The following is a 26907-nucleotide window of genomic DNA, read 5'->3' on the forward strand; positions in this document are numbered from 1 at the left end:
ATGATAATTAAAATACATAATTTTTAGAATGTATTATATTACTAGAATTTATTATAGAATCTATGAATATTTTTTATTATTACTAATTAAAATGGAACACATTTAAAAAACAAAATTCACATTTTATTGCACATTGTATTTTGACTGTCAAAGTTAAATGCCATTTGATTGGTTGTGAATAAAGAATCACGTCTAATTGGTCAACAAGAACCATAAGAATGTCAGACAAGTATCAGACAAGATCTTTTCAGTCATCCGTTGATTCAGTTCACAACACTGGTCTGAATGATTCGTTCATTCATCCATCCGATTCTTGAGTTCAACTCACTGATTCAATAATCCAGTCAAAGTGATTGTCAGTTTACTGAAGGGGGGGATTATCAGTGTTATCAGTGAAAAACACCTTCTTCTTTTTTTGGGGTGCAAAGCTGGATTGTATGCAAAATCACATACTGCATTCTTTTTTGTTCTTTTTTTTTTTTTTAAATGTGAAAGTTTAATTTCCCATTCAGAGCAACAGGTAGCCTGACAAGCCAGACCCACATCAAGATGTTTGGTCTGGAAACTCACCATTGGCAGAGCTCAATCCGAGGGGCGGATACACGGTTGTCTTTCAAACTCCCACTGCACGCGATAGGATAGAGCTACACCAACCAGAGCAACGAAGGTGAAACAGAGCTTGTTGATAGATTAAATATTCACCGTATCCGGTCGGCTAAACTCTGAACACATCTTTCCTTTTTAAGAATGACTTCAGTTCCGTTCTTTGTTCTTTTCTCAGAGAAAAGCTTAACTCCAAGTCTTCCAGAGTCGCGGTCAAAGCTGATTCGAAAGACCGCCGTTCGCCAGTTTCTGTGTTTACTAGAAGCACGCAAGCGCAACTCGGCCGTTGTAATTATGGCCCCGCCCACCGACTCTATACACGATGTGATTGGCCCCGCAAGAGTTAGGCGATTACAGCTCAGAAGGGTATTGAGAGTTGCTAGACGACACTCGCGGACAGGTTAGATTTGCTGCCGCTAGGGTGCGTCTAGATTTCTAGGCGAAGCAACAGGCACAATCTTTAAAAAAAATGTATATGTAAATTTACCTTCCATCATTAGGACCACCTTCCTAATGAACTCCACTACACCACTAGTGTGCTGTGGTTTCCTAAACTAATAAGTTCAGGGCATCCTGGTGCCATGTGTTCCTCAGGTAAGCAACACAAACGCACCCAGCTATCCACATGATGTAAAAGAAAATGTGATTCATCAGACCAGGCCACCTTCTTCCATTGCTCCATGGTCCAGTTCTGATGCTCACGTGCCCACTGTGGGCACTTTCGCGTTGGACAGGGGTCGGTATGGGCACCCTCACTGGTCTGCGGTTATACAGCCCCATACGCAACAAACTGTGATGCACTGTGTATTCTGACACCATTCTATCAGAACCAGCATTAACTTCTAGCTCGTCTGTTTGATCGGACCACACAGGCCAGCCTACGCTCCCCACGTGCATCAATGAGCCTTGGCCACCCATGATGACCCTGTCGCAGGTTCATCACTGTTCCTTCCTTGGAGCACTTTTGATAGAGACTGACCACTGCACACCGGGAACACCCCACAAGAGCTGCAGTTTTGAAAATGATCTGACCCAGTCAGGTAGACATCACAGTTCGCCACTTGTCAAAAAAATATTAGATCATAATGTTATGCCTTATCAGTGTGTGTGTATATATATATATATATATATATATATATATATATATATATATATATATATATATATAAAACTTTGATTACTATAAGTCATAAATAAATAATAAAGAAGATATTTCTCAATCTCAATGTTTAATGGAAAAAAGTCATACTTTTGGTTGAACTATCCCTTTAAAAAGTAAAGAAAAGCTTCATTATTGCGGTAGGAATGAGAAAGCATTTTAACTTTTAATGTGTCATTTTAATGTGATTTTAATGAAAATTAGCCAACGTGTTCACTTAACGGTGAAAAGGTTCGTGAGAGCAATATTAGAGGTGACAAATTAATTGAGGTCAGGTTGATATACTTACAGGTTACGTGTTCGAAATGTAGCAATTACTCTAAAGACATTTTACAACACCATTAAGAAAGCCACAAAAGATGTCCATCAATACACCAGCTAAAGAAATGTGCAGCGACCCGCCGTTTAGAACTGTACATTGAGCAATAACACGGAAGCATTAGCCTTAATTCAAAAGAAACAAGCATAATTAAAAAATACTTCAAGCTCCAAATCCAATTATCACTCAGGCATTGTGGGAAAACCGGCAGTTTTTTTTTCTTTCTGCGATAATTCAGTCAATACGCATCTGATTATAATGCTTCATCCTAGAGATATCACTGATGATAAACTGCTAAAATAAGCACTTTTCAGCCTTCGACAGCCACCAGGTCTGAGAGATTCCACAAGCACAACACCATCCTGTCAGTTCACAAGGACATTAGCCCAAACCTCTCGCTCATCGATTCTGCGCTCCTGCCAGCGTAAACAGCCGATCGATGGCATGATATGAATGTGCTATTTATCAGATTAGGCCTTAAGGGAGTTTTAGGATGATAATATCTATCACTTTTGTCTCGAAGCCCCTCGAGACGGATTATGGCTCTTTACTTAATATGTACAACAGAACAATAGAACAATACAGAGAGTCTGAAGAGAAATAAACAAGTGGAGGGTCTCAACTAGTGGTTCTTTCGGCTGGAAATGCAACGGTCAGATGGTTTAATCCCAGGTGGAGACTTAAATTAATGTTACTCAGAGAAGATTCACACAGTTGTACATTTGAGACAGGAACATATATTTGTGTTGTTATATGTTATGCTATGTTATGTTATATGTTATGTGTTATGTTATGGTTTGTTATATGTTATATGTTATGTTGTTTTGTTATATGTTATGTTATGTTATATGTTATGTTATGTGTTATATGCTATATGTTGTTATGTTATATGTTATGCTATGTTATATGTTATGTTATGTTATATGTTATGTTATGTTTTTATGCTATGTTATATGTTATGTTATATGTTATGCTATGTTATATGTTATGTTGTTATGTTATGTTATATGTTATTATGTTATGCTGTTATGTTATATGTTATGTTATATGTTGTTATGTTATATGTTATGCTATGTTATGCTATGTTATGCTATGTTATGCTATGTTATGCTATGTTATGTTGTTATGTTATATGTTATGTTGTTATGTTATATGTTATGTTATATGTTATGTTGTTGTTATGCTGTTATGTTATATGCTATGTTATGTTGCGTTATGTTGTTATATGTTATGTTATGTTTTTATGTTATGTTATATGTTATGTTGTTATTTTATATGTTATGTTGTTATCTTATGTTATGTTGTGTTGTTATATGTCATGTTGCTATGTTATGTTGTGTTTTTATGTTATGTTATATGTTATATTTTATGTTATTATGTTGTTATGTTATGTTATATGTTATGTTGTTAGTTATGCTATCTTATGTTATGTTATATGTTATGTTGTTATGTTATATGTTATGTTGTTATCTTATGTTATGTTGTGTTGTTATATGTCATGTTGCTATGTTATGTTATATGTTATGTTATATGTTATGTTGTTATATGTTATGCTATCTTATGTTATGTTATGTTATGTTGTGTTTTTATGTTATGTTATATGTTATGTTATATGTTATGTTATATGTTATTTATGTTGTGTTGTTATGTTATGTTGTATGTTATGCTATGTTATGTTGTGTTTTTATGTTATGTTATGTTGTTATGTTATGTTATATGGTATGTTATGTTTTTATGCTATGTTATATATTATGTTATATGTTATGTTGTTATGTTATATGTTATGTTATGTTATATGCTATGTTATATGTTATGTTATGTTGTTATGTTATGTTTTTATGTTATGTTATGTTATGTTATGTTATGTTATGTTATATGTTATATGTTATATGTTATGTTATATGTTATGTTATGTTGTTATGTTATGCTGTTATGTTATGTTGTTATGGTATATGTTATGTTGTGTTTTTATGTCGTTATACGTTATGTTTATGTTATGGTATATGTTATGTTGTTATGTTATGTTAAATGACGTTATGTTGTTATGTTATGTTATATGTTATGTTATGTTGTTATGGTATATGTTATGTTGTGTTTTTATGTTATGTTATATGTTATGTTTATGTTATGTTATATGTTATGTTGTTATATTATGTTATATGTTATGTTATGTTATATGTTATGTTATATGTTATGCTATGTTTTTATATGTTATGTTTTGTGTTATGTTGTTATGTTATGTTATATGTTATGTTGTTATGTAATGTAATATTTGCATGACAGTTTTAAAGAAATGTTAGTTAAAATAAAATAAATACAAGTGAACAGCAATGACATTTAATTTTGACATATTATTAAAAAAATCTAAAAAGTCTGCCTCAAATTGTTAAAACTAACTAAGCCTGTAAAGCTCAACATAATCATTTGGTTTGAGTAGGTAAAACTGAAAGGAAACAAATTAGTTTAAACAGATTAACTTTTTATTAGTATACAGACTTTCTTTACTTTTGTACTTTTACTTTTCGTCACAAAACTGACACATTTAAGTAATCTGATTTTTTTTTTTAGTTTTATGAACTTGCTCTTTTCATTTAGTGAAACCTAATTTTTCTGGAAAAAACTAAAGAAATAAACAAAGTAAATGACATGAAATTTAAATGAAAAAAGGGAAAGTTAAATAAAAAATGTAATAAAACAATATACAAGAGCATAACTAACTAACTAGCTAACTAACTATATTTGTGTGGCAAATTTACAGAAAAATCAGATAGAATAAAATAAAAATGGCATTAACTTGCCATGCATAGATAAACAAATAAAAAAAATGGGGGGGGGGGGGGGTGCGTGCCCTTGATCACCTACATTGTGGGGACCAGCCAGCGGTTCACACTTTTCAAAATGCTTATAAATCATACAGGATGAGTTTTTTTTAGAAAGTAAAAATGCAGAATGTTTCCTGTGATGGGTAGGTTTAGGGGCAGGGGCAGTGTAAGGGGATAGAATGTATATTATGTACAGTATAAAAACCATTACATCTATGGAGAGTGCCCACAATGATAGTGAAACAGACGCGTGTGTGTGTGTTTGTATAAAATATGCAGTTGTTTCTTTATATAGGCTATATTAATACAGAAACTACCTGAATACAATACTGAATACTTGCAAACACAGGTAACGCTTGATAAATATTTCTAAATCTCTGAGATAAAACCACGGTAATATTATATTCTGATATTCAACTGGAGGAGCCCAGCGGGTCAAACATGTCCGGTAAGCTTGTTAGGGGATCAGCAGTGTAACATAAGCATGTCATGGGGGCGTATAGTGAGACTGTGTTCAGTTTGTGTCTGTGTACAGCAGCCTCATTACGCAACGATACTGCAGAGATGACAGTACAGCTGTACAGGTAAAAACAACACAGTGTTTGTCAAAGCAATAATGTCATGGGCAAAAATCACACCGGCTGAATGTGCTACTGATTCTGGCACAAATTCTCAGGTCATCCACGTTTCTTTTAACTTAGCGACAGTTCAGGGGAAAGCGACATGCACTAATGTGCAAAAGAATACAGTAATACATCACTGTCATAATTTTGCACGTCAGTGAGTAGAAGCTGAACGGCAGAGGGAAGGTAATTATTGAGCTTAATGGCTTTTCAAGGCACCGGATTCAAACTCAAAAAGTCTGACACCAAAAAACGTCAACATGAAACAAGGAAACAAACTTTTTATATGCTAAAAATGTATAGATCATTTAATTTAAATTTATTGATGGGTTTGTATTGTAAATCGCCCCATTGAAATAAATGGGAGCATCGGTAAGAATGGTTTTATGAACATACTTCTCATGTTTTATGAATAAGGCCCACTGACAACCACCATTTCATTATTACACTTTTTTAACACATTTAGCACATGATTAAAATGAATTGTAGCTGGTTGAAGGTAAAAACAAACAAACAAACAAATAAATGTGCACATATGAAACATTAAATAAAATAGTTAAAATTGCATAATGCAATAATTAAATAAACAACATGTAATCATAAATATGTACATGCATGTGAAACATTTAAATACAAATAGAAAAAATATATATCATGCCATTACATGCGAAAATAAATAAACAAATAAACAACAAACAAACAACAAATAATAATATGTACATGCATGTGAAACATTTAAATAAAAATAGAAAAAATATACCATTACATGACAACAAACAAACAAACAAACAAACAACATGTAATAATAAATATGTGCATGCATGTGAAACATTTATAAATAAAAATAGAAAAAATATATATCATTCCATTACATGACAATAAATAAACAAACAAACAAATAAATAAACAAATAAACAACATGTAATAATAAATATGTACATGCATGTGAAACATGTGAAACATTTAATTTTCTAAAAATAGAATAATATATCATTCCATTACATGACAATAAATAAACACATAAACAAACATAAACAAACAAACAAACAAACAAATAAATAAACAGACACATATGAAACATAAAATAACAAAGTTAAAATAAAATAACATAACATTGCATTGCTCCAAACAAACAAATAAAAAACAAATAAAAAACAAACAAGTATGTACATGCAAATGACACATTCAAATATAAACAGATAAAATGACACATAAGAGAACATTACACTCCATTAGATCAAATTACAACAAACAAACAAACAAAGTTGCGGATATGAAACATTAAATAAAGTTAAAATAAAATAGACATAATAAATAAAAAACAAACATGTGCATGACACTTTCAAATAAAAATAGATTGAAAAAAGAAACAAGTTATAAGATAACTTGCATGACTAACAGTATATACATGATAGATTTAAAAATAAATCAAATCAAATACAAAAAATATACAAGTCCATGGCATCAAATTGTTCTAAATAAATAAAATAACAGCATAAATGCATATGAAACATTCAAATTTCATTTTTAAAATACACTAAACAAGTCCATGGCAATATTTTGCTCAAACCAACAAAGCAAGCAAGGGAATGAATGAATGAATGAATGAATGAATGAATGAATGAATGAATGAATGAATGAATGAATGAATGAATGAATGAATGAATGAATAGTAGCTGACACATAAATAAAAATAACTAAATAAATGTATGAAAAATATATGTTTTACTGTAAATACCGGTGCTGCAGTGATAGCACATTTAGAAAATGGTAGATAGCAGCTAGTTAGAGAATAACACATATTTGATCACAAAATCAGCTACACTGCTAAACTAACTAATGATTCCTAAAAGATGTGTCTTTTTTGCTTTGAGATATTGCCCTCTACTAAGTATTGTTTTGTCATTTGGCACGAGCGCATGCTGCAGACGTCGTTGGGAATCTATAACGGACTCTATTAAGCGTTTATAGGATTTATAGCCCCTCGGTTTATAGTCAATAGAGCTGTGTCTTTATTAGTCGGGCTGAGTTGTTGTTTTGGCCTCTGCTACGTGAAAGACTTACGACAGGAAAACCACCGAACCGCATTCAGAGAGAAGAGCGTGGGACTGTCAGGCCATTTTAACCTGCTGGATACAGACTCATTCACACCTACTCAAATAATAAATAAAAAAAAAACATTCAAAGTTATTAAATGCATGCAGGGTTTTTGCTCTAGAATTTCCATCATACAAAACGTGCAGAATATTGAATCGCATCGATGATACGCAAATAAAGACTGCCCCATTTGATCTGCTTGTGCTGATGTGGATTTAATAAATCAATCATCATTTTGTGATGTTTTTTTCTCATTAAACCAGCCAGCACAGGCAGCACTCCCGAAGACATCTGAATCTCATACGCACGGCACCTTCATTCTCTAAATATATATTAAAGGTAATATTTGAACACAGACTATAACCTCACTTGACAGCATTGTTCTGACTGAGAAATCAGAGAATAAAACGTTCTTATTCCCTCGTTTAATATGTTTGATTAATAAACGAGGCGTATGTCTACACTTTAAACCCCAAAAAGTTGGCAAAACTCAAAAGAATTGAGGTAATCGGTTACATCACGATTTTGTAAAGTTAAAGCTGCAGTCCGTAACTTTTTGCACTCTAGTGGTTAATAAACAGAACTGCATGCATCTTGTGGAAGAACATTGCAGCCGGAGCTACTTCTCTCAGTTTATGTCTATGGCGGATCACGCAGGGACTGTGCTCCTCCGCAGCGGTACTACCAGTCTGGCCTGAAATAGTCCCAATATAAATACTTATTATAAGTGTACCATAATGATTCAGGGTAATGGGTCCTGCACACTGTGCGATTTTTCAAAATCCTTTGCGAATGTCCCTTGTCAGACTGTACGAACATGATCCCCGTGTCACACTGTAAGATCTCAGTTGACATTAATGTCAGACTGCACGATAGTGAAGGCGCGCTAAAAACGGACGCGCGCAAGAAAACTCACCCGGAGCTTTATATCATCAATGAATGTCGCGTTCAGTGACAGTGAGCTGCATTACACGCGGGACTGAAATGCTGGCTACAAATACATTTCTAGCTCTCGTTTTGGTCATAGTTTGTCTTGAAAAACCGAGATATTTGACTGTCGTCGTAGGAGAAGTCACACTGCAGGATTGTGTGCCAAATCTTCTGACACTGCCAGAATTTCGTCTGAGGTAAAATTTGATCGCGGCGCTCATTAATCGGCTGCCGGTGAACATGTCAAACTAACGACCAAAGACCTCAGATTTTAGCCTAGGATCTGAGGAATCTTTTAGGATTTCCTAAATTTGTCCTAGACGGCCAAATCGTGGCCAAAATCGCACAGTGTGCACCCGGCTTAAGACAAAAACACGGATTGGAAAATTGCTTTTTCCGGTCAGGTAAAAACAGCTATTTTTATTATATCAGATGCATTTAAGGGGCCAAGGGCTTCGGACATCCGTCCTCTCTCTTCCCTGAACTGAACTGAAGTAGTGGGCTGTACTTTCCACACGATTGACATCAGGTTCAAGTACGCCAGGTTGGCTGGTGGTTATGTTGCCCGTATACCGCCTCCCATGGCTGAGACTGGTATTACGACACCTGTCGGGCCGGGGCTAGTAATGCTACTGCTAATTAAGGTTGATATCTCTGCAGCACTATAACTTGACATTTTTTTAATGACTTCATCGCCCTTATTTCTTCTCATTCTTTTGATGCGTGTAGGTCATTTTTTGGATATTTTTACCTCAATTTTTACAGATGGCACCTTTAAGCAAGCAGAACTTGCAGATTTTTATTTCACTGTGTTAATCTCAATTTTTTTATTTTTTTATTTTTGGAAACTTGGCTATAAATGTATCTATCCAAGTCGGTAAATGTTAACTTCAAGTAGTAACACAAAGCTTTAGCATTAGCATAGCATAGCAATTGCTGAAAGAGTAAGGCAGAGCATTTAACATATATCTGTTCTCAAATCAAGCTCATGCTCCACTCCTCGCCATGGTGGTAAATCCACCTCTCAAAAAAAAAAAAACAAAAAAAACATAACAGAAACTCTTCAGAATTAGCATGGCGGAACATTAAACACTATACCAAAATCGTCCAGCTTAACATTAATCTTGCACAAAAACATAACACTTCACTTTAGAAGTTACTCTACCTTTCGAGTATAATGGCAAAAAGTATCCCAGCCCTGTTTCAGAAAAAAAATGTAGGTTTTTCTAAATGAAAAAGAAACAAGTTCATAAAACTCAAAACAATGAAACAATTATGATTACTTAAATGTGTCAGTTTTGTGAACTCAAAAGTAAAGAAAGTTTTATATACTAATAAAAAGTTAATTTGTTTAAACTAATTTGTTTAATTTCAGTTTTCCCTACTCAAACTAATTCATTCTTTTGTAGCATTACAGTGAGTCCCAGACTATGCATGTTTAAGCACTCTAATTGGTTTATTGCACGTTATGCCCAAAACACACTCATTACTCATTAAGAGAATTGGCTGGTAATTCCATTTCCCAACATGCTTTGCCATGGCACTCGTAAGGGAGACTAACTCCTAAAATTAAGTGTTATGTGATGTTTTTTTTTTGTTTTTTTTTGTGCAAGATTAATGTTAAGTGGGAGATTTAGTAGTGTTTTATGCTGTAATATTTGAGAACAGATACTGTATATAGTAAATGCTCTGTTGCTTTACTCATTCATCAATTGCTATGATAATGACATCAAATAATTTTGGTACTAATTAAAAAGTTAGCATTTATTAAATTAGCTAAGCTATAGCCGAGTTTGCAATTGACACGTGTTGAAAAATCTGACCACTGGCAGATATTTGAGCTCCGTTAACCAATCAGGAGCTTTCTAGTGATGATGATGAGGACAAAATTATATGTTGATACCAGGAGCTATGCAATACATATTCATACTTTATAAAAATATAAATAAAAAGCATCTTGCTTGGAGGAAAGTGAGTGAGGAGGTCAGACAATGTGGTAAATTGTAAAAAAAAAAACACTAATGTTGAACTCAATTTGAGCTATATTATATATATATATATACACACACACACACACACACTGAGACTACAAATTGAGTTTATTTGCCGTATTTTAAAACAATCCATGTCAACCATTTCACAACGAGACTGGAGCCACTTGGCAGAAGCCCCTTCCATGACGCGAAGTGAACGTCATGCGCCAATGAAGCGAGTAAACTCAAAATGTTCAAGTGTCCAACTACGCGCGAATATCACGGTTTATTCTCGCAAGTCGCGTCTGGTGGGAACACACAGTACGGCTTAAGGATCTTGGTTTTGACGCGATCGACCGTGGTTCGAATCCACCTTTTGCGGAGCTCGCCCTCATCCCTTTTCCCATCACAAATCACATCAGAAAGGCATTTACTTTCAATAAAAAAATAAGGAAATGTTCTATAAAAGTAGAAATAAAGTGCCAAACGAAATGTTTTATAAAAGCATTTATTGGGTAGGGTTAGGGATAGGTGTGGGGAAGGTTTTTATTGTCCCATTTAGGCGGCATCCATTGAACAAATTAAATAAATATAATCATTTACACTCTTTTTTATTATTGCATCATGTTAATGTATAATAATACTGAGGTGCAAATGGTACACTTTAAAAAAAAATTAGACAAAAAAAGTTACCTGGTTACCTTTAAATTTTGAGTTCATTGAAATTAAAATTTTGAGTTGATACAATGAACATTTTGAGAGATTCGACAACCTTTATTAAAATATTATTCAAAGATTTTGTAAGCATATTGGGTAATCGTGTGTGTTTTTTTCTGATGACGCAGTGAAATATGCCAAATAGTGCTATTTTCATGATTTATAGAAAAAATTATGATGTTCAGATACAATAATATTTTGAGTTTCTATTTATTAAACAAATAAATCCTTCCTTGATTTCTTCATGGTATCAACTCAAATTTTTAATTTCAATAAACTCAAAATTAAGGCAACCAGGTTACTTACTTTTTTTAAGTTAAACCAACAAAAAAACAACAAAAATGTTTTACAGTGTACTTACACTTTTACTCTGAATGTAAAATATTTGAGTACAAATAAAAATCAGTAAGCTCTGTAGCGACGACCCCTTGTTAAACTAGCAAAAGTGGATTCTGACACGGTCTAAGTGTACTTGCGGCGTACGCTTCAGACCATTCGCATTCGACAAACTCAATTTAATTGAGGGCAGGTTTTCCATCCAATAAATATGTGTAGCATGCAATGAAATGTAATTGAGTTGGTCCAACTTAAGTTTGGACAACGTAATGAGTTGGATCAACTCAATTTTATCAAATACAGATTAAATTATATTTGTAACATGACTTTTTTGAATGTGTCAAACTTTCATCATCAAACACAATGTATATTTAAAAAAAACTAAGAAAAAGCTAGTGTAACTCCTGACATTAGCATAGATCACTAAGCACCAGCCTAAACACAGGCGCCGCTCTTCAGCACAATGGTAACCACAGAATTCAAACACATTCCAGAAACTCATTCAAATGTCCAACATAACTGAACATTAAACACTTAGTTTACATGAACTAACAACATTTCCCTTTAAAGAAAAACACATAAAATAACTTTTTAATCCCTAATTGTATTGTAGTCCCTTGCAAAGCATGCTAAGAACTACAGATCTACTTAGTTATGTCAGCACAAATAATTCATGTAGTTTTAACACAAATCAATTAATTCTGAAGTGACCTTCAGTTTTAAATATATTAGCTTGATTGAACACAAATTGTCAAAACTAGATTTGTTTAAAGGGATAGTTCACTTTAAAATGAAAATTCTGTCATCCTTTACTCACCGTCAAGTTGTTTCAAACCTGTATTTCTTTCTTCAGCTGAACACAAGGGAAGATATTTTGAAGAATGTCAGTAACCAAACAGTTATCTGGAGCCATTGACTTCCAGCGTAGGAAAAAAAAAAATACTATGGAAGTGCATGGCTCCAGTTAACTGTTTGGTTACTGACATTCATTTTAAAGTGAACAATCCCTTTAAGTAAAGCGAACCTAATTTAAATGTGTCATATCTATGAAGGGCCTGAATCATTTTTGAGTTATTAATAATAATAATTGGCCTGAGTGTAGATCATTAAAATAGGGCCCAGAGTTGAAAAAAAGAGCAGTGTGAACATTGTTCAAAAGACATTGTTCAGCAGACAAAAATAACAACATACGGGTTTCTAATGACAATAGATTGAATTTTTGGCTGAACCAATTCTTTGATGTTAACGATAACATTTGAACAGTCTGCGTGCATTAACGGCTGCTTATGAGCGGGTTTGTGCGCATTTGTGTCTGTGCAGAAGTACTGACAGTACTGATCTGGATTTAAAAGACCCCCTGTTGTTCTTCACCGAAGTTAAAAGCGGCAGATCAGAGCGCTTTCGCCTTTGAGAAACGCCGCGCCTATAGACGCTTCATACTGGTTCCGACCACGCCGCCTATCCTGCAAACATCTGCTTTCATCACTTCGATATTCATGGCATTTTTGACAGGAAAAGACATCAGACCAGAGAAAGTAAGGGATGCTATCAAATGTAATCGAATGCGTCAGAGCGGTGTACGAGTGTGGGAGTCAAGTGTAAATGCAGGTATGGAAGTAGGACTGCGTGTCCTTTGATTTTTGCAGCTCTTGTAGTCTCGGGCCTGCTTTGCTTTCTACATATTTTATACAATACATTCAGATGAAGTCAAGAGGGCACAAACAAAGTCAGAAATGCGTTCAAAGGAGCGCAACAACAATAAATGCGATAAAGACTGGTCTCTAGCCCTGTCAACCACAACAAGCCCAAATTGACACACTGAAAACAACAAATTCAAGTACAATACATCAGGTGCAAGAGAACACTTTTGTGGCTCCAAAGTCATTGGCGCCCAACACGGGGCTGAAACCTTCAGAGTAATCCTTGATTTATCAGACAGCTTGAGCACACAAGACAGCAGAAAACCTCTTTCTCTGAGCTCGACAGATGGCTACAAGAGATATAGAAGTATATTTTATATAGTGATATACCACAAAACCGGTGAAAAATATGCTGACACTATTTTTTTATTCTACTTTGGGCATTGACATTTCTATTATTATTGCATGTCACCACAACCCTCAGTTATCATTATGTCATTCTGATTACCATTAAAAAAAATAAGTACAACCAACTTTGGTTGTTTAAGTGACTTCAACTTAAATTACATTAAACTCACTTAAAAAAATGAGTTGAATCTATTTATAAAACTTATCAAAGTAAGTCACTTTTTTATGAGTTCAAGCAATGTAAAAGCACATCATGACTCATTGATCACAGAATGTATTTGTTGTACTGCCTGCAATTTATGCAATTCTTTACTAAAAATATCACACATGATTTATACAGACTCTAGAATTCAAGATCTAGACTAATTAGCCATTGCTTAAGCGGACAGCAGTATGACACAGCATTAACAATATTCAAATTTCAAAATACAGCATCTTTAAAAGATACCGAGATATGATGGACGTAAATTAGGCGCCAGGAATACGACCATAAATATCAATTAGGCAATAGCCGTGAAAACTTAGTGAAGTACATAATCCGCTGATGCATGAAGACGCCCATGAGCGGAGAGTTAAAACTGGCGTCTCTCTCCATAAATCTCAAGGATCAAAGACACTCTCTGTGAATTTTTACTCTCGCTAATGGGTTAGAAACACAACTGCAACCATCTCCAAGACTACAATCGTCCATTAGCACTGAAACCGACGGTTCATACGCCAGTCACGTGCCAAGTAATGATTTCCTTTGCAAACAGAATCATGAGCATTTGCAGTAATTAATTGGCACTTTCCACAAAAATGGTGCAAATAGGGCCTGAAACTCTTGAAAATATATATATTTTTTCTCTCAACATTTCTTTTCAATCGTTTCAACCATACCAAAGTTTCAGACATGTCTAAAGAGTTTAAAACAGATCTAACAATTTTCTAGAATTACATATTAAATAAAATATAACATTTAGATAAAAAATACAATGCAATGGAGTTATTCAGTCAAAAATCTTTCATAGATATGACATTTAAATTATGCACTGTAAAACAATTTTGTTGGTTTTTGTTGGTTTAACTTAAGTAAGTAACCTGGGCCCGTATTTTTCAAGCTTCTCAAAGTGCTATTTTAGTCTTAAGTGCTGAGAATTCATGAAATGTACTCCTACTTTCAAACTTAAGTATAAGAGCAAGTTATCAAATTTCTTAAAGCTAAGAATCACTCTTACTCTCCCAGTTATTTAAGACAGCTCGAGAGGTCTCTCAAGTGGTTAGGAGTTGCCAGTAGGGGCTGAGATGGCACTGAGGAGACAGAGACGTGAGCAAATCTTTCAATAGAGGGCGAATGTGTTCGGAATATTTGACGACAAATAGTTAATCAAACAATATCGTTTGGACAGAGCAGACATCATCTTTTTCAGCGCTGGTTAATGTTTGGTTTTATTAAAAAAAAAAAAAAAACACTGTTCGAGTAATTCAGCAAGCAGTAGCGATCGCTTCTTCCTCCTGCCATTTCGGTTTTCTTTTGGAATCCATGGTGGCTGATTTTATAAAAAAAATCTAGGCTATAGGCAGGTCAGTTAACAGCACACCAGTTTAACATTTTTAATTAAGACATGGATGAAAACATGCTTATCTTTCATTTAAAATGTGTATATTATAATGTATTCTCTTGAAAACTCTTTATTGTCAAATGTGTGTTGGATGTAAACTCCTCTTAGGAATTTCACCATTCAATGTGAATTTATCTGAGGATATTCTTAAATAAGGACATCTATTCAGTGATTGGTTCATGCCTATGACATCATCCAAAATCCCGTTTGTGGCACAGCAAAGTGTCGTAAATCCACTCTAAGACTAGCACTTAAGATTTAGTCCTACACTTTACTTAAAGTATGATCGGGATGCTTGATAACTAACTTAAGCGCAGCTTTGAGCCAAGATTTTTTTTACTCTCAAGTCAATTCTTAGCAGTGTTCTTGTGAGTAATTCTAAGATGTTTGAGAAATACGGGCCCAGGTTGCCTTAAAATTTTGAGTTTATTGAAATTAAAAATTTGAGTTGATACAATGAAGGAAATTTGTTTAATAAATACAAACTCAAAATATTATTGTATCTGAACCACATAAAAAATTTGATAAATCATGAAAATAGCACTATTTGGCATGGTTCACTGCGTCATCAGAAATAAAACACACACAGTTGTCCCGAAGGTTGTCGCGAGCCCGTCTGAGGCCCTCTCTCCCTGTGTGCAAATGGCCGGGCGCTCGTCTCACAGGCTGCAAGCAGCTAAGCCATCGGCAGTCCCGGAGGAGGTCGCCGGGGCCCCTCAACGTGACAAGGCATTGCCATGCCCTGGAGGCAAGACTGAGGTTCTCCACAACAGGAGATGGAACAGGGGAGGACAGGGACCCAGGGGAGCCTATGACACTCCAGCCGCAAAGCCCCGATCGATAGCATAGCCACCCTGTGCGCACGAAGTGTCGATGATCAATATGCCCTGCATTTCACATTGGTCCTCGCAGCTACCTGCGTTCTTCATCGAGTGAGCCACCAGCCACTGCTGAGAGTCATACTCTTTCAGAGGTTTTTAGGCCGACCAACACAGAAAGAGGCATGGGGGGGGGGGGGGTTGGGAATTTGAGGGCGAGCCCCAGACGGGCGAGTCTTTAAACCCTGTGTCCCCCTCTCCCCGGAGGGCAGAGCCAGGTGGGTACCCATCAGGGTGTAACTCTCGCCACAGTTTCACATCAAGAGAGGCATTTGTTTTCCGTGGGAAGAGATTAGACATCTAGGGCCGTGTTCACAAAACATTTCATCTTACCACTAAGAGTTCGTCTAAATGGCAGTAAAAGTTCTTAGTTACGAGTTTTCTCTTAAAACCTATTCACAAAGCTGCTGAGAGCAACTTTTACTAAAGAAGAAAGAGAAGTCTTAAGATAAGGGAAGGGGTGGGTTGATCTCCTTGCTATGGATGACGTCAACACGCTTACTAACTATGACCACAGTGATTGGCAGATAGGGCACGAGTCTCTGCGAGTGATTTAATTATATACATTTTTACATTTACATTGAAACATTTTTTTCATGTTGCTATATTCAAATAAAATGTTTCAAATAAGAATGGTGCCATATTCAAAGATTTTTTTTAGAAAGTAGGCTAAGTGTCACTAATTAAAGTAGTGTAGGTTCAGCTAATTGTAAGACTCCAGCATGTGCTCTGTAAAAAAAAATGTTGGTTTAACTTAAAAAAATAAGTAACCTTGCCTTAAATTTGTGAGTTTATTGAAATTAAAAATTTGAGTTGATACAATGAAGGAAATTGATTTAATAAATAGAAACTCTAAATATTAATGTATCTGAACCACACACATTTTTTTTTTATAAATCATGAAAATAGCACAATTTGGCATGTTTCACTGCATCATCACAAATAAAACACACAATTACCCATGCTTGCAAAATCTTTTAATAATATTTTAACAAAGGTTGTCGATTCTCAAAAAAATGTTCATTGAATTAACCTTTTTTTTTCAATGGACTCAAAATTAAGGCAACCAAGTAACTTATTTTTTAAATATTATTTTACATTGTGCGCATCTCAGAGATCATGCAGAATTCAAGCGAAAATGAAACTTACTTTTCCCACTGTAAACCCTAATGCTGTCTTTACTTAAACAAATCAAGTAATCTTGACTAAATATTATTAGTTTAGTCTAAAAACATAAGTTAGTATAACTTAAGATTTCAAGTTGTATGAACTCAAAATCATAATTAATCATAAAAAAGCTCACTCTGGTCTTGCTTTGATGTGATTGGCCATTCAAGGAGTTCTGTCTGGCAACGAGAACTAATTCACGGATTGGAGGACATTTATAAAAGCCGGTCCTTTTCGCCTCGTCTGTTGCTGATTCAAATTAAGTAAAACAAAAATTGTAAGTTACTAAACCTAACAATAATATGTGAACTAACTTATAACTAACCAGATTGACTTTATTTCTGTTTTAATGAAAATAATGGTTTCGTTTAAAGTCACCATGATGGAGATCAGTGTTTGCTTTAGTTGGGCTCTTGACCCTTGCCTGTGTAATATTAATAGTCATCTGGCTGCTTTGTGTTTGTGAGACACATTTGTTAAGGAACAAAGAGTCAAGAGAAAACATCATCAGGTATTAACAAAATCCTTGATATCATGCAGAGTCTAATGCTCTAATTGTCAAAGTGGTTTATAATAGTTTTAAAATATTAATAGCCATGAGATCCTTCACAGTTGTGGTATTGAACAATGTATTTATTTAATTATTATCTGCACTAAAAGTTTAAATGGCATTAGTTAGACCCACACACACACACACATCAAGAATCGGCTTATGAATCTCTAAAATGGTGACAATCAAAAAAAAAAAAAAAATTCTGGTAAACAGAGCAACCCTAAACATAAAACAAGCTACAAAAACATCAGAACAAAATAGCAAAAGGAAATAGTAAGAATCAAAGAAAATTTGTCACAATTTAGATGCATAATTTATTCATGCCGCAATGCATGTTGGGACCCATGGTGATGTTTTGATTGGTAGAACCCAGCATGGTGTACTGAACTGTTGTACCATGTTAACTTAATTTAAGTACAGTGAACGTGAGCACCAAGTTAAGTGAACTTAAATATACAAGTTTTGGGAGACTCCATCAGAGTCCTGCAACGGGTCGGGTACCCGCGGGTATCCGCGGGTACCCGCATAAAAGTGGCTAAAACGGGTGGATTATGACATTTATAAAATTCACGGGCGGGGATGCGGGCGGATAATTAACTCTGTGCGGGCGGGTAGTAGCGCGGATGGGCGGATGAAAAATATGTGCAATATTTCTGTGGCAAAGTTAACGCGAGAGCGAGAGCGAGAGAGACCAGGGCGTGATTGTGAATTAGCGTCACCTGCGAGCCACACCGGTCTCGAGTCCTCTGAGGGAGCTCGGAAGCATATAAGGACGAGAGATCACCAGACCTGGATTTGACGTTGAGTTGTGTTTACGTTTTATTATGCGTGTGCGCATGGGAGATGTCCATGAAGGGCTACTCACGTTACTTTCGTTTTGTTTGGTTAAGTCTTTTAAATGTTCGCTGGTTCCCAGCTCCTTCTTCCCCCATCCAACATATTGTAGGCTATTACAATTTCTATGTCCAAATTACCATTACACATACACGCAACAATGATATACCATTTGACCCATCACGTCACCACCACTGCGACATTGAAACTTTAGTTGATGCCTCTCGTAGCGCAGAAGGAGCGAGCGTTGCAGGAGTAGCAATGGATGAAGTAAAAGTAAAGCTGGTGAGTGGAGTAGCTATATGAAATTGTTGACAATGAGTCTTTAAAGGCACTTTTGCCTGTTTCATTAGCCCATTCATGACGCTGTTGATGTTGAGAGAGGTGTAGGATAAAAAAATAAAGCATTTTAATTTGAATGTTTTAGCGTGTGTGATTTATCGCGGGCACGGGTCGGGTAACGGGCCAAATATTAACGGGTCTGGGCGGGTACGGATTTAATTTTGAAATTTTCACGGGTCACGGGTCGGATCTGGTGCTAAACCTTGCGGGTACGGGCGGGGGCGGGTCTCAAAAAATGGACCCGTGCAGGACTCTGGACTCCATTATTCAGTTGAATTGAGGGAACGAGTTTACTCAAATTAATTGAGTTAAATCAACTTATTAGGGTTTTCAGTGTTGTAGCATTTTTGTGAAGATCTGGAGCCGTGTTCACAAAACATCTTAAGTCTAAAAGTAGCTCCTAACTTGCCAAATTAGGAGAAATAGTGTGCATATGCTTTTATTTAAGGAACAAATTTGAACATGGAATGACATTAGGGTCTTTATAGAGTCGTTATAGACTGTTTATAGACATAAATTTCATTTTTAGGTGAACTCTTTAATCGAATTAGTTCACACAAATAAAAAATAAATAAATGGAACACCAAAAGTTTTATCATTATTTTTATTATTTTTCTGTTTTAGGAGTAAAAGCCAATGTAGACAAGAACTTGAAAATGAGACACGAATGGTTCTTGGCAGAGAAGTCACTGGTGGGATTGTACTCCTTTAACATCTGAATGATTTTTATGTCAAACTGACGCAAGGAACTGGAGGTCAAGGATTACATCATCGACCGGTGAGCCTGGCATTCATTCGTATCTGTCTTAAATATAAACGATACCGTTAAATTATGCATGGCCGTTTGAGGAATGGGAAATGTATGGCGCTCTACATCGCGCAACTACAGATATATTGCTGCGTATACTTGTTTTTAAAAGATACACAATAATAAACTAGACAGAAACCACGAAGAGGGAATACTCGAGCCAAAAGCATCAGGCATAACCTTCAGCAGGTGTGTGAACGAGCTGCCGGCTGAAGAACACCCAGTTGGCAGCTGAATTGACTGACAGCACTGGAGGAAACCCTCAGGCTGCAGAATTCAAAGTTCAGACACTTAAGATGACCATGAAAAAAAAACCCACACACAAACTAAAGCTGTACTAAAACTGTGTTTTCTCCCTTTTCTGTGAATCAGTTCAAACAGTCATTTTGATTCATTTTTTATAAATCAATATTGACATAGATACACACACCGATCAGGCATAACATTGTACGACCACCTTCCTAATATTGTGTTGGTCCCCCTTTTGCTGCCAAAACAGCCCTAACCCGTTGAGACATGGACTAGACCCCTGAAGGTGTGCTGTGGTATCTGTCGCCAAGATGATAGCAGCAGATCCTTTAAGTCCTGTTAGTTGTGAGGTGGGACTTGTTTGTTCGGGACATCCCACAGATGTTCGATTGGATTGAGATCTGGGGAATTCATAGGCCAAGTCAACAACTCAAACTTATGTTGTGCTCCTCAAACCATTCCTGAACTATTTGCTTGTTCTGCATGGTCCATGGTCTGCAACAATCCTTAGGCACCCTGACTGGTCTGCTGCAACAAACTGGGATCAACTGTGTATTCTGACACCTTTCTATCAGAGCCAGCATTAACTTCTTGAGGAATTTGAGCTACAGTAGCTCGTCTGTTTGATCAGACCACACGGCCCAGCCTTCGCTCCCCACGTGCATCAATGAGCCTTGGCCGCCCATGACTCCATCAAGAGTTGGGGTGTTGTGAAGCGCGCAAATATATATAATTTGAAACAGGTTGAACAGGTTAATGGAAATTTTTCCTAAATATATACATCCGTGTATATACATACATATTAATTATACACAGTACACACATTATATAAATACACTTTATTTTGGATGCAATTAATCGTGATTAATCATTCAACAGCACTAATATATTATACTATTATTATTATACAAAAACATGAATCTACCATATGCTTTATTGTCAAAAGGTATTTACACCTTATCACTCCAAACACACCTTTTGGTATACTCAATGCCGTCCAATATCATGGCCGTATTTTTGCTATGAACCATCTATTTTGGAAAACATTTAACATCATCTCCTATTAATAAATACTCAGTCCTGACCCTGAGAAACATGTGCAAACAATGTGTTTTCAAAAACAAGCAGTCTAAGTTCACATGAAATTGTGGTCCTTTTAAGATCTGTTTAATGAAGCTTAATGCCCCAAAACCTAATGAAAATTACTACAGAAAAGGATAATTTCACTTCAGTAATGGATTATAAAACCAAGACCAAACTGAGGTAACTAGACCCACGCTGCCAAAACAGAAAGCGCGAGAGGGGAGCCTTTTCACAAGCCAATATATCTTTCATAGCTGAATCATGACTCAAGTTGAACCAATACGAAAATTGCAGCATTGACTTTCAGCGAAAGCCAATCCCAGGAAACCAGCAGTCATTTCGATCCCCCGATTCCAAAAATCCTCATTCTTTACATAAATTTACACCTTTTTCACCTGAAATTGTTTCCAGAGTCGCACAGAGAGCCAAAATTAGCACCTGAACCACAACGCCACCTGATTCCATTTACAATGAATCTAATTCCTGTCTGCCATGTTGCGAAATTGCATCCAAACAATGAAGCGGTTTGGCTGAAGATAAACTCTTACAAAACAAGCACCATGATGTGAAGGTCACATAACTCCACAATCACATGTATCAAATGGAAAGAAAAATTGGTTCGGTTTTTGCTTTCAAGTGGAAATTCTGGTCTAGTGTTCATAATAAGACATTTTTCAATCTGAAATATAGATATATAACCCAAAAGGAAATTTCTAGTCTACATTACAATGGCAGAGACACATTTACCATGCTAAGTATTCAGTCTATAGGCCATTAGTGTTTTCGGGTCGCAGTAATGGAGCCCTTAGGGATCTGCACTTGTTGCGCTGGTTGATTTGTTTATGGTAACCACATTTTGTCAACAGTTTATTGAATGTCTGCTCAATAAACTGGTTCACACCATCCCTTTGTACCAAACTCTACATGCAATGTTTATTTCAGCATGGGCAGTAAATCTATTTTCATTTACAAGTCAATCCTCATGTTCTGCTGAGAATTTGAATGAATACAAATACAGTTCAAAAGCACTGTTCAGATAGTGTTAAAGCCTCAACCCTTTCTTGAATCATAAATGAGGCAAGACTTGATCAAAAATGCAGCCATTTGTCAATTACAGAAACTTAGCAGAAGGATACACCTGATATTTAATGTTAAAAAAAGGAGATGCGTGTATAAAAATGCAGTCCAAAGGTATTATTCAGATATTATTGAGGAATTAACCCTTCGTTGGAACACATACTAAGCAAAATATTCAAGGATATATAATCAAGGATAAAGTATAAATCTGATATATAATGTTAAAAAGAGAGATATGTGTATGAAAATGCAGTCAAAAACAATATGATATTTCTGAAGCATTAACCCTTTGTCGGATCACAAACTAATTGTCAATTAAAGAAGCTTAGCAGATGGAAATCAAATTATTACAATTTTTCATTGAGGACATTTGAATTATATCAAGAATGTATAAACATGCTGTAAAAAATACAGTTCAAAAGCATTATTCAGATATTATTAAAGCATTAACCCTTTATGGATCTTAAATTAGGCTAGATTTTGTCAAAAATGCAGCTATTTGTCAATTACAGAAACTTAGCAGAAGGATACGTCTGATATTTAATGTTAAAAAATGAGACCTGTGTATAAAAATGCAGTCTAAAAGTATCATTCAGATATTATTGAGGTATTAACCCTTTGTTGGATCACACATTAAGCAAAATTTGGAAGGATATCTATTTATATATAATATGCGCGAAACATTTAATGTTAAAAGTGAGACTGATATGTATAAAAGCACAGTCCAAAAGTTATATTCAGCTATTACAGAAGCATTAACCGTTTAATAGATAACACATTAGGCAGAATTTTGTCAAATGCAGCCATTTGTCAATAAGAGAAAATTATCAGAATGAAATCAATTTAATCTTTTTCATGGGGACGTTTGAAGTATATCATTAAGAATAATATATAGATATATAGATATATAGAGCGTGTATACAAATGTAGTCAAAAACAATATTTAGAGATTTTTAAAGCATTAACACTTTGTTGAATTACTAGTCAAATGTTGCAATTTATCAATTAAAGAAACTTAATATAATTTAATTTTCATTAAGGACATTTGAATGATATCAATCATGTATAAACATACTGTATAAAAACACAGTTCAAAATCATTATTTAGATATTATTAAAGTATGAACACTTTATGGATCATAAATTAGGCTAGATTTCGTCCAGTAAAAAAATACAAACACAAATTTTGTCAAATTAATAGACAAATTTGTCAAATTACATAAACTTAATTAATTAACTCACTTTATTACTTTTCATGGTTTCATGGAGGACGTTTGAATGAATTCTTCAAAATCTGATCATGTTAAAAAGTTGGATTAATATGTATAAAAATGCAGTCCAAACCAAGCAATATTCAGATATTTGTAAAGCATTAACCCTTTGTTGTCATGATTTATGCTTAATTTTTTTTTTTTTAAATACAGAAACTTTGTCATATTAATACAGACAAATGTGTCAATTACAGACACTTAGGAGGAGAAACTCGGTTTATTATTTTTGATGGAGGACGTTTGAAGAGTATCATCAAATTAAGCAAAATTTGTCAATTACAGAAACTAAAATCAATGTGTTATTTTTCATATGTTTGAAGGATATCATGATGAAATAAAGAATACATCTAAAAAATATTACTTTAAAAAGTGGGATATATGTATACAAATGCAGTCCAAAAGCAATATTCAGACATTTTTGAAGAATTAACCCTTTAATGGGTAACAACTTAGGCAAACTTTTGTCAGAAAACGTGGCCATTTGTCAATTTGAGAAACTTTGCAGATGGAAATCAATTATTATTTTTTGGAGGACAAATAAAGGACTTTTGAAGGATACCAAAAATAAAGTATAAATATGATATTTAATGTTAAAAGGGACACTTTAAACTATTAAAACACCCATGAAGCACTTTAAACCAAGAATGAGGGTTATTAAAATATCTGAGGTAATTGTTGGTTTTGATGGCAGTTTGAGGTAATGCCTTTTAAAAATGAATCATTCGGTTGCATTTGCTATTAACCCAATAAACGGTTCATGCTGAAAACACAACACACTGTCATTTATACAGAGTTCTGCATGCGCATCTGATGGATCAGTGCAACACACTGCATTATTATTCCTAATAAAACACGAAGATGGCACTGCATTTAAAAGCCATCAGGGAGTCACAGTTTAGCAGACAATCTCAGCCAGATGCTTTTATTCCACAAAATGACACGCAAAGTTAAACCATAAACTATTACAAATAGAAATTCTGACTGTTATTCAAGCTCCACAAACAACTTTATATCCTCTGGTTCATTCAATTGTGGATGCAGTTCTGCTCTTGGATGATCCCAGAACCGAATGTTTCCTTTATCTGACACACCCAGCTCAGGTCTTTGAGCTTCTACAAATGATCTGAGGTGAATCTGGGATTTTAAATAAGACAGGCAAAATGTGCATTTTGGAGTAGCTACTCCTGAAACCTGAACTGCAAGAACTTCAATCATCTCCATGAGGTCCTCAAGAGCCTATGGTTCTTGAATCTTGATAAAGGAGGGTGTAAGAACCATCAGAGTCAGATTACCTTTTTATGAGTCGAAGTTCAAAAGGTCTCTCTACTTTTACAACTTGAGATAATTAAAACAACATTTGCTTTAACTTTATAGGAAAAAGAAAGTAACTTAACTGACATGCTTATTGATTTAGTCAGTGTGCCAGGCTTACAGTAGACTATTAGAGATCAGATAGATAGATAGATAGATAGATAGATAGATAGATAGATAGATAGATAGATAGATAGATAGATAGATAGATAGATAGATAGATAGATAGATAGATAGATAGATAGATAGATAGATAGATAGATAGATAGATAGATAGATAGATAGATAGATACTTCCTAACATACACAAAAGTTTTATTCCAATAGTTGTGTATGTATATTTCAATGCATGGCCTATGTATGGTAAAATAGGCTACCTATTGATATTTGAGCGGTATGCATGTTATTTTTATTTTTATTTAATTTTCAATAAACGGTAATAAAGCAGAGTTTGAAATGTCTTACCTTGCTCAGCTCCAGCCACTGTCAGCGTTTTAACCAGCAGAATTAATCCCGACATGCTCAGAAATGCCAAAATAAAGTCGGACATCGTGGCTGGATGTAGTCCCGAGCAGATCCGTTATCCGCCAGCGCCGATGAAGATGATGCCCAAGTTGAGTGTGAGCGAAGCCGGTCTCACGCCCCGCAGCGCTCCGCTCCGCAGCGCAGCTCCTCCCGCAGGTGTGTGTGTGTGTGTGTGTGTGTGTGTAACTGTACGGACAACACGGAATGCGTGCGCCTCTTTGAGGATAACGAGGTAGGATGAGAGAGAGAGAGAGAGAGAGAGAGAGAGAGAGAGAGAGAGAGAGAGAGAGAGAGAGAGAGAGAGAGAGAGAGAGAGAGAGAGAGAGAGAGAGAGAGAGAGAGAGAGGACGACGGTTGGGGTGAAAGAGGGGGAGAGGGGATAGAGAGAAAGATTCACAACACTAAATAATGAGAGATTAGATTATGCATGTGGTGGACGGTAGATAGATAGATAGATAGATAGATAGATAGATAGATAGATAGATAGATAGATAGATAGATAGATAGATAGATAGATAGATAGATAGATAGATAGATAGATAGATAGATAGATAGACATATTATATATATATGAATGAATATATGAGAGAGAGAGAGAGAGAGAGAGAGAGAGAGAGAGAGAGAGAGAGAGAGAGAGAGAGTGTGTGTAATGTGAGTGTGTGTGTAATGTGTGTAATGCATCTGACCTCAGTGTGTGTCCCTACTGTTCACCACAGTGACCCCCTGAAGGTGTGATTGTGTGTATATGTTAAAACACTGTGGTATCAAATGTTCTAATTTGTTACACCGGTTATTTAAGTTCAAGTTAAGTTATACGGTGTTGTAATATTTTCTTTCTTATTACTATCAATTATTATTATTTATGTCAATGTGTATTATTATTTATGTAATTCGCTTTGGCAATATTGTATTTTTACATTCATGCAATAAAGCAATCTTGAATTGAATTGAATTGAGAGAGAGAGAGAGAGAGAGAGAGAGAGAGAGAGAGAGAGAGAGAGAGAGAGAGAGAGAGAGAGAGAGAGAGAGAGAGAGAGAGAGAGAGAGAGAGAGAGCATAATAAAAAGGATGATGGAAAACTTACAAGCACAAAGAGGAAGGAAGGAAGGAAGGAAGGAAGGAAGGAAGGAAGGAAGGAAGGAAGGAAGGAAGGAAGGAAGGAAGGAAGGAAGGAAGGAAGGAAGGAAGGAAGGAAGGAATAACACTGGATGCAAAGACAACATGAAAAAGAAAGAAAAAGGAATTAAAAAAGAAGAAGAAATCAGGGTGGACAAAAAGAAGGAGGGAGGGAAACAAATAGATAGATAGATAGATAGATAGATAGATAGATAGATAGATAGATAGATAGATAGATAGATAGATAGATAGATAGATAGATAGATAGATAGATAGATAGATAGATAGATAGATAGATAGATAGAATTACAATAATGGATGGATGGATGGATGGATGGACGGAACAAATGACAGACAGACAGACAGACAGACAGACAGATAGACAGATAGACAGACAGACAGACAGACAGACAGATAGATAGATAGATAGATAGATAGATAGATAGATAGACAGACAGACAGACAG

At 35.2% G+C, this 26907-nt stretch overlaps 1 protein-coding gene across 1 annotated transcript in view; it reads right to left on the reverse strand.

Annotated features, from left to right (window-relative positions):
• The window catches only part of lrp1ba (low density lipoprotein receptor-related protein 1Ba), a 334663-nt gene extending 309157 nt beyond the window's left edge, over nucleotides 1-25506 (reverse strand). Inside the window, exon 1 of the mRNA XM_067415030.1 lies at nucleotides 25266-25506. Within this exon, the coding sequence (XP_067271131.1) occupies nucleotides 25266-25350 (85 nt within the window). The 5' untranslated portion in view covers nucleotides 25351-25506. The remainder of the gene's footprint in view (nucleotides 1-25265) is intronic.
• Between the last annotated feature and the right edge of the window lie 1401 nt (nucleotides 25507-26907).

The sequence above is a fragment of the Pseudorasbora parva genome, chromosome 14 (assembly GCF_024679245.1).
Source record: "Pseudorasbora parva isolate DD20220531a chromosome 14, ASM2467924v1, whole genome shotgun sequence".
Classification (NCBI taxonomy): Eukaryota; Metazoa; Chordata; class Actinopteri; order Cypriniformes; family Gobionidae; genus Pseudorasbora; species Pseudorasbora parva.